At 44.8% G+C, this 13,066-nt stretch overlaps 1 protein-coding gene across 1 annotated transcript; it reads left to right on the top strand.

Annotated features, from left to right (window-relative positions):
• The first annotated feature begins 799 nt into the window (after positions 1-799).
• Positions 800-12,990, top strand: TCTN3 (tectonic family member 3). Its single transcript, XM_064168177.1, has 15 exons — positions 800-1,070; positions 1,653-1,774; positions 2,470-2,600; positions 2,942-3,050; positions 3,121-3,239; positions 4,455-4,490; positions 4,889-4,963; positions 5,059-5,184; positions 6,116-6,211; positions 6,455-6,552; positions 7,123-7,288; positions 7,991-8,128; positions 10,623-10,875; positions 11,285-11,446; positions 11,714-12,990. Exons 1-13 carry the CDS (start codon positions 829-831, stop codon positions 10,842-10,844), a joined length of 1,680 nt encoding a protein of 559 aa, XP_064024247.1. The 5' UTR covers positions 800-828; the 3' UTR covers positions 10,845-10,875; positions 11,285-11,446; positions 11,714-12,990.
• Positions 12,991-13,066: the final 76 nt, after the last annotated feature.

Below are 13,066 nucleotides of genomic sequence, written 5' to 3'. Positions count from 1 at the left end.
GTCAAGCTGCTCTGTCAGTAGTCCTGGCCAATGGGAGCTGTCAGGTAACTGGAGGCTTGCCAATGTGACAGTCATCTACAAAATGTGCTGAAAGGAGGATCCTGGGAACTCCAGGCCTGCCAGCCTGCCCTCGGTACCTGGCAAGATTATGGAGCAGTTTATCCTTGGGTGCACTCACACACCAAATGTAGGATATTGGTGACATGAGGTCCAGCCAGCACGGGTTCATGAAAGGCAGGTCCTGCTTCACCAACCTGATCTCCTTCTATGGCAAGGTGACCACACCAACACGGAAAATTGCCATGTTGGACCTTGTATTAACAAATACTGAAGGACTGGGCATTGATGTTAAGCCTGAGAGTAATGTTGGCTGCAATGATCATGGCATGTTAGTTTAGTATCACTTGAGAAAGAAGCAGGGTAAGTAGAATTTCAACCCTGGACTTTAAGAGGGCTAACTTTACTCTCTTCAAAGCTCTACTTGGAAGTATCCGGTGGACGAAGGCTTTAGAAGGAAAACGGGCCCAGGAGAGCTGGTTAATATTCAAACATTACCTCCTCCGGCTCAAGACAAATGTATTCCATTGGAAAAATCAAACAAGAAACAAGTAAGGGAGGCAGAAGACCTGCGTGTGTCAGCAAGGGCCTCTCAGAAGACAGAAAACCCTCCCCTGCGAAGCAGAGAAGGCGCGGAGGCGAGCACCGCGGCCCGCAGCCGCCCGCAGGCGCACGGCGCCGCTCCGGAGGCGGCTGCAGACGCCGGCCGCGCATGCGTCTCACCCTCCCCCGGCTTGCGGCGGTCCGGGTTCCGTAGCGACGGGGGACGCCATGCGCGGGTCCTGGGCCTTGCTGATGGTCCTGTTGCCGGCGCGCCTGGTCGCCTGTGGCCCCGGCGCCGCGCCCAGACCCGCCGCCGCTGAGCACGTCGCAGAGGCCACGCGTCAGGCTGCTTCCCGAGGCGAGGAGCGCTCCCTCTCCGGCAGCTTCCCCGCTCGCCGCTTGCCGGCCGGCGCCTGCGGCCTGCACGACTTCGGGGCCGTCGCCTCGTTCCGCTGCTCCGGCGGCAGCAGGTGTGTAGGGAACGGACTGCGCCGCGGCAGGCCGAGAGGTAGGGAGCGGCACCTCTCGGGAACCGCCGTTCAGCCGCCTCGACCGCCAGGCCTCGGGCGCGGGGTTCCCCTAACCATGAGTGCGGGGCTTGGCGAGACTTGGCGTGGCCGACGTTTGAACGGCACGGTAAGGCAGAGTTGGGTTGCTGGCGCTGGGAGGAAGAAGTCTGCAGAGAAAAAGAGCTCCAAATACAACTGGAACGCAGTGAAGAAGCAGCTGCAGGCTGTGCGGTGTTCTCCGTGAGGAAGTAAAATCTGTGGGTGAGCCCTGACTTTGAAGGTGGTGGTTGAGAGTAGCTGTGATGCATAGACACTGAATTTCTTCACAATTGCTTGTTTTGGGGAGGATCAGAGTGGTTTCTAAATGTACAAATTCAGAGTGGCTGCAGAGTCACTGCAATGAAAAAATGACTACAGTTGCAAAATGTCCAATAATTCAAACTTAAGTAATATTGTGTTCTGCTGCTGGCCATTAGGAGTATAAACCATGACATGATGCAGCAACAGCCTATTGCACAGAGTGCTGGGGGCTTGTCTTCGCAGGTCTGTGAGTCAAGTGTGTGTGGAAAACTCCCTCTTGTTCAGAAGCAACACCCCTTATCCTGCTGACACTGTTGCTGTCCCTGGTGGACGCGAGCTGCTGTTCTGCATTCACATGGATGGCTGTGAGTAACAATTCCTCGCACACATTTAACTCATAGATTGCCTCTCCATAAGGAATCTTTTTTTTTAATTGCACGTTGTAATTGTTACTACTTATTTGTGCTGTTGGAGTTCCAGAGACAACCATATGAATCAGGGCCAGTCACCAAAGATCCTTAGCTTAAAGGCAGGGTCTCTGGCTAAACAGAAATCAGTCTTTGTCAGTCGTTTTGGTGTCCAAGATACCAGTTTGTTGGCTATACCTAGAGCTGCAGGTAAGGGTTGATGTTTGGAATACACCCCTATTATCCTTTTCAGAAAGTGATTTCTTTGTTTCCTATGCTTATTTTCATACTTCCTGTTAGTGTTGCTTTTTAGTGAACTCATGTCATAGTAGTGTTTGTCATTAAAATGTTGTGGGTGGGCATCTTACAGAAACTAGACCGCATCAGAAGGTAGGTGCCTTAAGCAGTTTTCCTGCCTTCTGGAAAGCCACATTTGTCTATTACACCTGTTTTCCATGAAACAGTACGACTTAGTGCGCACTGTATCCTCCTGCACATAGCTCACAGTAGACTTACAGCAGTATTACTATGACTTAGTTAATATAAGGCACTATTTAGCTTATGTATATTGGCACAGGATTTACTTTTTGTTATGTCTATCTCTTTTAATAATTTAATGTTGGCACTTTTTTTTTTCTTTTTCCAACCTTCAGCAATGCTCAACTATTTTCAGCAGCCACAGGATATAAAAGAACCTGATTTTCTAAAGTTCTTACAGAAGTATGGCAGCCACTCTTTCTTAGCATCATCCCAAGTCCAACCATCATTCCCTGCCTTTTACCGGGTAAGCTGAAAGGAAATAGCAATCAGTTTGCTGATGCACTTTACTAAAGCTGTCTGTAATGACATCTAATGAGAACACTGAAAGATTCTTATTTTTCTACCTATACTCCATGTTATTTCTCGCTTCTTTTAATTCCTTTTTGTGTAAACAGTTTTCATGTATTTAAAAGGTTGGACAAACCTTTAGACAAAACTGAATGTACACTAAGGAGAAGTATAAATTTACTTCTGTACCCTGCTGCTGTAACTGGAATACTAAAGCTGAGTGCATGGTGACAGGGCCATGCACTTGGCCTTAGAATTCCACAGTTACTTTGTGATTTCTCAAAATTGTCTTTTTAGGCTGGTGATCCAATCTTAATCTACTTTGACTCCTCATCTGTACTGAGCACGCTTAGGCAGCCAGGAGCCATGGGAGCCAGTGGACTCTGTGTTGATAGAAATCCAGCTGGTTAGTAAAGGGGGAAGACTTTGTTAGGGTGGTTTGGTGCTGTTTTATCTGTTGTCATGTCTTTACTCAGGCTTCCTGGACAGTAAAAGCACAAGCTGTACTCGGATTTTCACCAACTTGAGCAAGAGCTGCGTTGCTGACCCTGCCTTAGATGCTGCCTCATACTACCGTGACTTTGTGGTGCTAAAGGTATGTGCATGTCCTAGCTCTTCCCTTTGCTCAACATCTTATTTGCTTGACTTTCCATTGCCCGACACTGCAACTTCAGCTAACTGGAAAACTAAAGGTCATCCAATATGGCATCCCTGATCTCATGATTGTTGAGGCCTTCTTACTGGAAATCCTGTCTAAAATGTAATGATTGGTGATTATCTCTTATTTCAAACTACTTTCCAACGAATTTCAGTTGTTAGAAAATTATTACTGCATCCAGCAGGTACTTCACTGGTGCATCATAGTGTTAATGCTCTGGCTAGCACTTTGTCACATTTTAGACTGTTTATCAAAGTGTTTCTGTTTCTTACATCAGCTTGATCAAGCAAGGAATAGATATTCTGAGTGAAGAGTAAGGGTTGGTTTTATGCCATGTTATCTTTAAAATCATGCTGGAGGCCAGTCATCAATATTAGCATTATTTACCTTCATAAATGACTTCCCTATTGATTTCTCCATTATTTAGCCTGAGAATAATTTAAACATAATCAATTTATCATTCTGGTTTCATCATGCTGCTCTTACTGCAACTAACGAGAAAACACCTCTTTTCACCTTCTAGAGCTTCTCTGGTGTTTCAAGGTAAAATGGCAGTGAAATGCTAATAGTTGTGAAGGCTAATGGCTCATTTTGCCTTTATTGAAAATCATAGAGTCAGTCAGGGTTGGAAGGGACCACAAGGATCATCTAGTTCCAACCCTAGGGACACCCTACCCTAGATTAGGCTGGCCAGAGCCACATCCAGCCTGGCCTTGAAGGCTTCCAGGGACAGGGCCTCAACCACCTCACTGGGCACACCATTCCAGGGTCTCAGCACTCTCATGGTGAAGAACTTCCTCCTCACGTCCAGCCTGAAATCTACATAACTGGCTTTGTTGCTGTGGCCAAAAAATAATTTTGAAGTAATCACTTGATTCCACAGTGCAATCTCCAGGAATGAACTCAAGGTGACAATATTTTAAAGTGTCTGCGTTCTGCAGGGCCATGAGTAAATTTTGTCTTCAGATGTTCTAAAAATGCTTTCTGTGAGTTACATTTGTGTTTTCTAGATCACAAATTGACGAATAAGCAAAGTAATTTTTGTCAATTTAATGTGTAGGCTTTATTTAGTGATGGTTTCTGGGTTGCACACTCAGAAAATTGATTTTTGTTGTTACTGGGTTGATTGGTTTGTGTACTTGTTTTCCCCAGGCCCCAGTTGCTGGCACCATTGTGCAGTCCATGAAGGTCAGTTTGTTGCCAAAACCAACATTGTCTGCTTCTGGAATAAAAGATGTCTGGAGTTTTATGCATTCCTAGTAATGCTCAAAGGTTGGGAACTTGGGTGAATGCACAGGTTCTGTGTTTCAGACAAATTTTTTTAGACATTATAGCATGACATTATTAAAAAAAAAACATATAAGGAAAGATGTACTTTTAAATGAATGGACATAAAGAGGGCTGGAGTCAGAGAGGTAGCTTGTTTTCTTAGAAAGGAATGAGCATCTGGAGCAAGGTGATGTGTCCACATACCATAGCCACAACAGGAAGGGAAATCTGACTTGGATGGAAAAACAGTGTTAAAAAGCAGAAAGGCACACTCCTTTGAAACGATTGCCAGTTGTTCATGTGCTTCCTGTCCCCAGGTGAAGGTCACCGCAGTCGCACCACCGGCAGCTCCCTACATGGAAGCCAACACATGTAACAATGTTGTTTCTGAGGTACTTCTTTCCTTTGGGTGGCTCAACACTAGCTTAAAGACATTGCCCTGTTACCCTGACTCTGCCTCTAATTTTTCTCTGAATGGGACTTTCAGGTGATCTATAGGATAGAATTCAGTGGCACACATGGAATTCAGAATGTTTCTGTCCAGTTCAAAGTCAGCAACATCTCTGAGAACTCGGGGTCCTCTCTGCAGCAGCACTTCACTTTGCACTTCTGGGTCAGTGCTTGCATCAACTTTGTGGCTAAGTTTGTACGGATGATCTGAGAAGATGAGGGCAGCATTGCAGTGGTATGGTGGTTCCAGAACCCTGGGACACAGCTGTTGATTGAAGGAAAAAGGGGACTCTGGTCTCCTCTCAAGTAAACCGTGTTACCAGAAAAATCCAGGCTCAGTGCAAGCATGTAGTCTTGCACTGACCAAGTTTGAAGGGGGTGATTGTTTCTGTCTGGGTTTTTCATTTTGGATTTGTTTTGGTGGGGAAAGAAGGGGAGAAAATGAGATTGAAGTCATCAGCATGGTTTTGTGAAGGAAATTATTTGAGCTGGTGCTGTATCTGAGGTGTTCAGTGTCTATAAGCAAAGTTGCTGAGTTTATTCTGGGCATTTATTTAACTTTGCCCATGCAGCAGGAAAAAGAGACACTTTGGAGGGTTGGTAAATACTAATGTGTGTTGAAGTTCATGTAAACCTTGTCCCCTAGAGGCAATATAACTGATGACCCTTACAGGTTGGTGAGTCCACAATGCAACCTTGCTGAAGTTATCCCCAGAGGATAATGATTTAGGAGTCTGCTGCTCAGGATCAGGGTCAGGGCAGGGCTTGTTCTGCAGATGATCTGTAAAATTGCCCAGACTGATACATTCCCTTCCTTAGACACATGCTCTGACCAAGAGGGATTAATTGTCCTGATAGCATCAGTGTTTCAGGGTACTGACCTTTAGTTTTTACCTCTGGGACTGCAGAACAAACTAGCCAGGTAAGAAAGAGGGTTTGGAAGCGAATAATGGAGGTTTTAGTAGTGCACAACGTTCTGTCCTTCAAAAAGTGGCCTTAGACTGACATTTCATAGAGTGTGAGCTTGTTCTTCTGAGATGAATGGATGTCACTGGTGCTGTGTTTTCACCTTTTACCCATTTGTCTCTTTGTAGACCAGGGCTGCTCCTCATCTGTTGCCTAGAAGCGGAAACCCTGGCTACATCACTGGTGCACCACTGTTGATTGCAAACGGTGGTGCCATGCAGCATGTATCCTTTTTCTGCTCTCTGGTTTCATTAACTTCTGGTAACTCTCCTGTGGACTTTTGAGATTCTATCCATGAGGGCACACTTCAGTATTAAGTGGCAGCCATCAGCAGGCCTTTTGGTCACAACTGAATTGAAATCCTGTGACAGGAATAAGGAAGCAAGTGGGGTGGGAGGACTGCTAAATACAAGTTAGGTCTCCTACATTGTCTGCTTTTGTTTGATTCTTTACATACAGCTTGTCAGATGAGCATTTTACAGAGTGAAGGTGATGGAAGTTGCTCACAGTTCCTCAGACACACAGTCCAGTTTGGAAGAAATATGAGGACAGGCTGCAAACTCGGGTAGGAACACACTCTGCATTCACCCTTCCAGACACATTTGGAAGTTGTGGGCTCACTTAGCACATTTTTCCATGGTCTGTCACACACTACTGTGGAGCCCAGGTCCTTCCCCAGGGTCTCTACATATCTTTCATATACTCCTGAAAGAACTTGAATGTCAGAGAGGTGGTGGACCTCTAGAACATTGTGAAGGTCTTTTGGAATATTTTGAGGCTGTACTCTGGCAACATATATTGGGTAAGAGTGGAGTTGATTTTTAAGGAGTAAACTGTAATAGAATCTTCAAAAGTGATTATGATTTGGTGGCAGGGCAGGTATAGGTATATGATCACTGATGTGGTAATATGGCCAAGAGCTGCCAGTTTCCTGTTGCCCTGCCATGTTGTTCTCACTTCTCATTGCAGAGAGAATTGAAACTACATGCATTCAATAACAGTACTTCCATAATGGTTTTGCTGAGTCATTACAAGAGTGGAAGAAATGCTTGTTACATAGGAAGGATGTTGGCAGATTGAGGTTTTTTCTGACCAGAAGGTAATTTTGTCAAAGCTGTTACTGTCTCATTTCCAGCCTATCTCCAGCACTGGAAGAAGGCAACTGCAGTTCCATCCAGCAAGAGTTGTACAAGGCTCTTCAGGGGATGAGTAGAGCAGAGGACCTTGCCATAACTGGCCATGCTCAGTCAACCCAGGCAGAAGAGTGGACAACCATTCTGATTCAGAACTGCAGTGTGCAGGTAGGAGAAATGCAAAAGGACCAGCTGTGAACGCTTTTCCTTTCATGTCTTTTTATTGTCTTGGAGAAGGATGTGTGTGGGGAAAAAAAACAGCTTATTCATCTGGGCTTGTGTCTTCTGTAAGGCTTACTTTCCACTAAGACTCTCAGGGGTCTTTCACCTGTAAGCAGCCATTCCTATTACGGTTCACAATATTAGGAGACTTAACTGAACAATTCAAAGATCCTGACACTTAATATGTCTTGAATCTTGTTCCTGCTGTTTAAAGGGGCAAAAAGAGTTTGTGTTGCATGCCTTTTCTGACAGTGTTCTAGAACTAATTGTACCAGCTTTCTTCCTGTTTTTTATTATTATCATCCTTCCTGCTTTTCCATTTTCTAGGGATGTTTCTAATGTGATGAGGCTCAACATTTGCAATCCAAGTACAGGAAAACTGTATTTGAGTAATCAATCTGTCAGGAGACTGCCTAATAGAATGCAAAGTGGTACAGCTGAGACATTCTATTTACAAATGAGGCGACAGTGAGGTGGATATAGCTCTGAAATGGGTAGCTGACCTGACTGGAAGTCATGGGCTAAGTGCTGAAGTGACTGATGAAAGGTCTGCGACCTGTGCTATCCAGAATATTAGATGTTGACCACAATGGTGATTTTTTGCTTTTGAAATACTGTATTAAGATCTGAGTTATATTTTATTTTCAGGCTGCAAATTGCACTTCCTGCTGCATGGTTCCTGTGACCCTGGAGATACAGATATTATGGGCTAAGGTGGGCTTCCTGTCCAACCCTCAAGCTCAAATACTGGGTGCACGGTACTTCTATCATTGTCAGCCCCTGAAGGTATGGAATTTTAAACCCTTCAGGCAGAGAAGTAATTCAGTGGGAGTTACAGGTTATTTAAGAAACAAAGAATCAAATGGTCTTGATATTACTAAGTGGAGATTTCCAGACCTTTAGCAGTGGTCTGGCTTCAGTCACAAGAGTTTGTATTTACCAGCCTTTTAGAGGAAAGTGGGTTTAGGGTCTTGTCAGTACTGTGCTCCATCTGTTCATCTGGAAAAGGTACCTTGCTTCCAACCCCAAACCACCTTCTGCCACTCAGACTTTAAACTTCTATTTATGCTCAGTATAAAGTCGAAGTTATTCAATAACTATTTTTATCTAATTGTCTTCCAAAGCCTTGAAAGAAAAATTGAGTTGATTTGTATTTCACAGACTCCACGGCATGTGGATAATCTGTGTAAGAAGATACTTCAACTCTTCTAGAGGTTTTGAAGTCACCAACAGGTAGCTGAGGAAGAGGCTAATGCTGGTGGCAGCAGTTTTGAAGGCATAGGGGTGATGGCTGTAAGCCAGAAAGCAGGTTTCAAAGAGGAGAGTACTTGATGGAACCATTCAGGTCAGATTGGGAAGGGCTCTGAGCAGCCTGGTCTAGTGGAAGATGTCCTTGGTCTTTGCAAGCAGGTTGGACTAGATGACCTTTACAGGTCCCTTCCAACCCAAACTATTTCATGATGTCAGAAGGAAGGTGGACCTAAACAGATCCACAGAAGAAAATGGACTGGCTTTTTCAAGCATGTGTTAGTGGATCCCATTTTGGTGGAAATTGGAATTCCTGGCATCACATAGGCTTTTGGCCAGCACATGCATTTCAAGGCTTATACTTCTCTGCAAGAGCTTCTACCGGGAGCTGCTGACACCTACCCATAACGTTCTCATGGCAAGGGTCTGTCTGATCTATTACTGCTCTTTGAACTTCATGCTCAGTCTGAGTGAGATTTTACATCACTCATTTGAATATGCATCATGGTACTTCTTCATCTTGCAACGCACATGAAAAGAACATGATAGGGAAATGTTCATCTTGTAAAACACATACTGCCTTGAGGAAAACTGACACTTCACCCTCCCCTAAAGAGACTTTCTAAATCTGAGGTGTCACATGGCCCCATTAACAAAGCTCCTGTCTGAGGAGGCAGACTTGCGTTCTTCATGAAAGTGCAGGGTACATATCACTCAGTAAGCATTGGCCAATAAGGTATGTTGCAAACCAGGTTCTGAGGAAGCAAGTTTCTGGCAACAAGAAAAATACCACGTGATTAAAACCAGTACTAACTTCATTAGTGGCAATCCACAGTCAGAGTTGTTAATTCTAGCAAAGCTCCCATTAGGTGCCAAACCCAGCTATTAAGAATTTGTAAGCATACCAGTGAGATCACCAGTGTGTGCTGTAGATTGCTTTGCTTTTAAATTCTGTCATTTCACAGGTTTAGACACAGATTCTCTATCCAAGATGTATCCATTCTTAGAGAAAAACCTTTTCCCTTAGTCCATACTTTGTCACTGGAGAGTTGCCTCACTGGCTGACTACAAAACACAGAACCCAGGAGAGACATCCCATTTTGTACACCCATCCACAGTATCTAGTCTCAGTTCTAGTTGGACTTTGAAAATTCAAGGCTTAAATTCAAGTCTCAAATGATGTAGAGCTATACAGGAGCATGCTGAAATTGCTTGTGTGCCTTCCCCCATCTCTTGAGGAGGGGTCATGTATGGGTTTGGGTTCTTTTCTCCACTAATCTCTCTCTTTTTAAGGCAGATTTTGAAGATTCAGACACAAAGCCAGAATCAGCTTCTTGTCAACTAAAACAATTATGCTTACTGTGTATTTATTCATTGATATCAGAACTTGAATTTCCCCCTCACTCCTGAAAAATCTTAGTTGTAACTGCTCAGCACTGGTCATTTGGCTCAGGAATGATCTGGCAGGGACAGAAGTCCCAACTGCAAGACTGGGTTCAACTGGCTGGAAGCATGAATGTGAGAAAGAAATTCATCCTTGTACTGGGCCTGTGCTATTGAAAGGATCAAATATTGTGGCAGCCCTGTCTCTGGCAGCAATCACCTGTTTAGAAACCCAGGTGATCTCATGAAAAATACATGATTTTATAGAAACTGAAGCTACCTTTGTTTCTGTTGTTATTACCAACTAAGAGATGCCTCTTTCCTTTGAATAGAAGGTATGCTCCAGCAGTGCTTGAGCCACTGCTTCGTTTCTGGAGGTCTTTAATATATGATGCACAGTAGCTGCTGATGTTTCCTAAGGCCTGTGCCTTTAATTTACCTGCTAAATATCCCTCTTGGGAAAAAAGGAGTTGCTAAATTTGAAAACATATCTGGAACATTTAAGGCCTACCATCCTAAAGACATTTGGCTTGCCAGTCATCTACAGTGGGTCTGCTCATCTACAGTGGGTCTGCATTAGCAAATTGAAGAGGGAGGTGTCTCCTGTATGAAGCTTGCTAAACTCTTTGTGCTTTCCTCCTCACTACAGTTCCTAAGTACCAGCATGGTACCTTTGACAACCATTGTGGCCTTCACCGACATGACGGCGTGGCCAGAACCACCACGAAACCAGCCCCAAATGCACTGGAAGCTCCCATTTGACATCTTTTTCCCATTCAAGGTGGCACTTAATTTGGAACAAAGTTATAGAGATTATCTGGCTGGATATTTTTTGTTGATTCTAATAGTATCCAGTATTCTCTGCTTTTGAAAAGTCAGACAGAACTTGTACTTGAAGTTTGGTAAGTGAATTGGTATATTAAGATTCTGTAATATGATCACAGACTTTTCTCCTCAGGTCCTCGTACTGTGCCTGATATCTATGCGTCTTCTGTTCTTGGACTAGCTTGTGCTTGTGTCCTGTGTCCTCTCATGCCCTATTCTCTGTATGTACCATCTGTAAACCTCACTGCAGTGAAACATTTGAGAGATGGAAGCATCATTTTGGAGCTGCATTCAATCTTCTTCCTGTTGGTGAAGCACCTGTTTTTTCTATGTGGAACTGAGTACTTAAAATACAGGAGCCTTCAAAGGCAGCCTGAATTATTTTATGAGTAGATATGTCTGCAAGTCACCTTTATCCTTGTTAGGTGACAGTCATGCCTCTCTAAGAGTCTTTGACTTACTTTTTCTGTGGCTGTTCAAATACAGATATACAATTGAAATTGAGTGGCACGTCAAAAGAGAGTTGTCAACAGTCCTAAAGTAAAGAAAACAACAACAAAAGGCACAATTGCTTTAAGAAGAATTTGTGTTATCTATTGTGAGACAGAAGCTTTCTGCAACTTCTGGGTCAGCCTCTGGGACCAGAATGTAAGTTTATTGAAGCCAAAGGTGATTTTCTGATTTCTGTCATGGATTACACGGGCTAAAGAAATCTGCTTAATCTATGAAGCTGCTTGACAGCACACATTCTTTTTTTCACAATGTATTCATTCTCTAAAGTTCTTGAGATAATGAAAACAATTCTTCCCATCTAATGTCAAGTACAGGGGGAGAGAAAATGCAAAACATAACCAAAACGTTTGCTGTTTTGTTCATACCGAAGCTGCTGCACACCGTATCTCTTCCTCGTTACAGATGTAAAGAGTGGGAAAAAATGAACCGAAAAAAGCGAGGAGGAGATACCCTGAGCGACACAAGCCCATGACCCAGCTGGAGCACGGAGCGCGGCCCCTATGCTGTCCCGCCCCCAGCAGCAGCGCGGCTCGGAGGCAGCGGCCGGCACCGCGCCGGATCGCCGCGCAGCGCCTGTCCTGCCGCAGGCCTCCCCGCAGGGGGCGTGCGCTCTCGTGGGGCTCGGCCTGGGGCTCACCCTGCCGCGCTGCCGGCGACCACAGATGGAGCGGCTGCCACGGGCGGCGCGCCCTGCCGGCCGCCGGGGCTGACGGACCTCCGTTCCCCGCCGTAGGTCGTCACTTGTGTCCGGGGTCGGGGGAGCTGCCTGCGGCAGAGTGGCAAAGGCCGGTCCCACTGCCTCGGCAAGGCGCAGAGGCGGCCGGGTTTGACGAGTCGCATCGTGGGCGGCTGCCCCGTTCCTGCTGGCTCCCCGGCTTCTTTATTTGTGCCAGCAGCGGAACGACGTCTCCAGGGGAAGAAACAAAAGTGAGGTCAGCCTTAAACCTGTGGAGGTAGGGAGGCACCGCACCCGGAGTCGCTGCCACGCTGCCCGGACGCTCCCTTTTCTGGGCCTCGCAAGCATTCCAGAGCCTTGTGGAGGTCGGTTCAAATTTTCGCGGCGGTTCCAGAGCATTGCTACTGCGTGGAGTCACTGACAGTGGAATGGTGGTGTGGACCCCTGCAAGCACCAGACTACTCCATTAGACCTGCTCAGTCTCATTATTCTGGAGCTTTGTGACAGCAAAGCTATTGCCTCTCTTGATAGTTCTTTTTCCTTGCTTGCCTCTTGTGTCTACTTAGATTTCTTCATGCCAAAAGAAAATTTTAAACTCTATTGACACTTGCTTAGTTATTACCTAGGTTTTGACCTGACTTGTGATGATAAGGCTATGTTGTTCTCTTGGTGTTTCTTCACAGGAGATATAACAGGGTTCCTTTTTTAAGGAAACCTGATAGCTCTCTGAGAGAAGTAATAAAGTTGTAGATAAAGGAGACTTAAGGAGCAAAGCTTACACTTTTCCAAAAGCCTTTGGCAAATGTCTCTTAAAGTTAAGAACAGTTTTATTTTCTTAAATGCTGCTATAAATGCCTTATACCTGTGCTGCCTCTGCCATAAAAGATGAATGCTTGTGCTTGCCTTCTCAGATTTGCACTCGACTCTGAGAAGCAGTTTATAAAGGGTAAAACAAAAAAAAGTTATCTTTCCTGTTTTGTAATAAATTCAGTAACTTTAGAAAGTGCCTTACCTTTCTTGTCACTGAAGAACTTCCGTTGTTACCTGTTGCTGCCTGTCTTTTCTGAGATGATTTTTGC

Source organism: Pogoniulus pusillus, chromosome 3 (assembly GCF_015220805.1).
Source record: "Pogoniulus pusillus isolate bPogPus1 chromosome 3, bPogPus1.pri, whole genome shotgun sequence".
In the NCBI taxonomy this organism is placed as follows: Eukaryota; Metazoa; Chordata; class Aves; order Piciformes; family Lybiidae; genus Pogoniulus; species Pogoniulus pusillus.
This window is presented reverse-complemented; position numbering and strand designations above follow the sequence as displayed.

Bases quoted from the DNA above. Each gene is read 5' to 3' on its own strand.
- TCTN3 (XM_064168177.1), top strand. From the start codon at position 829: ATGCGCGGGTCCTGGGCCTTGCTGATGGTCCTGTTGCCGGCGCGCCTG. The intron at 2,601-2,941 runs GTAAGCTGAAAG...TTGTCTTTTTAG, and splicing joins CATTCCCTGCCTTTTACCGG to GCTGGTGATCCAATCTTAAT. The intron at 5,185-6,115 runs GTCAGTGCTTGC...GTCTCTTTGTAG, and splicing joins ACTTCACTTTGCACTTCTGG to ACCAGGGCTGCTCCTCATCT.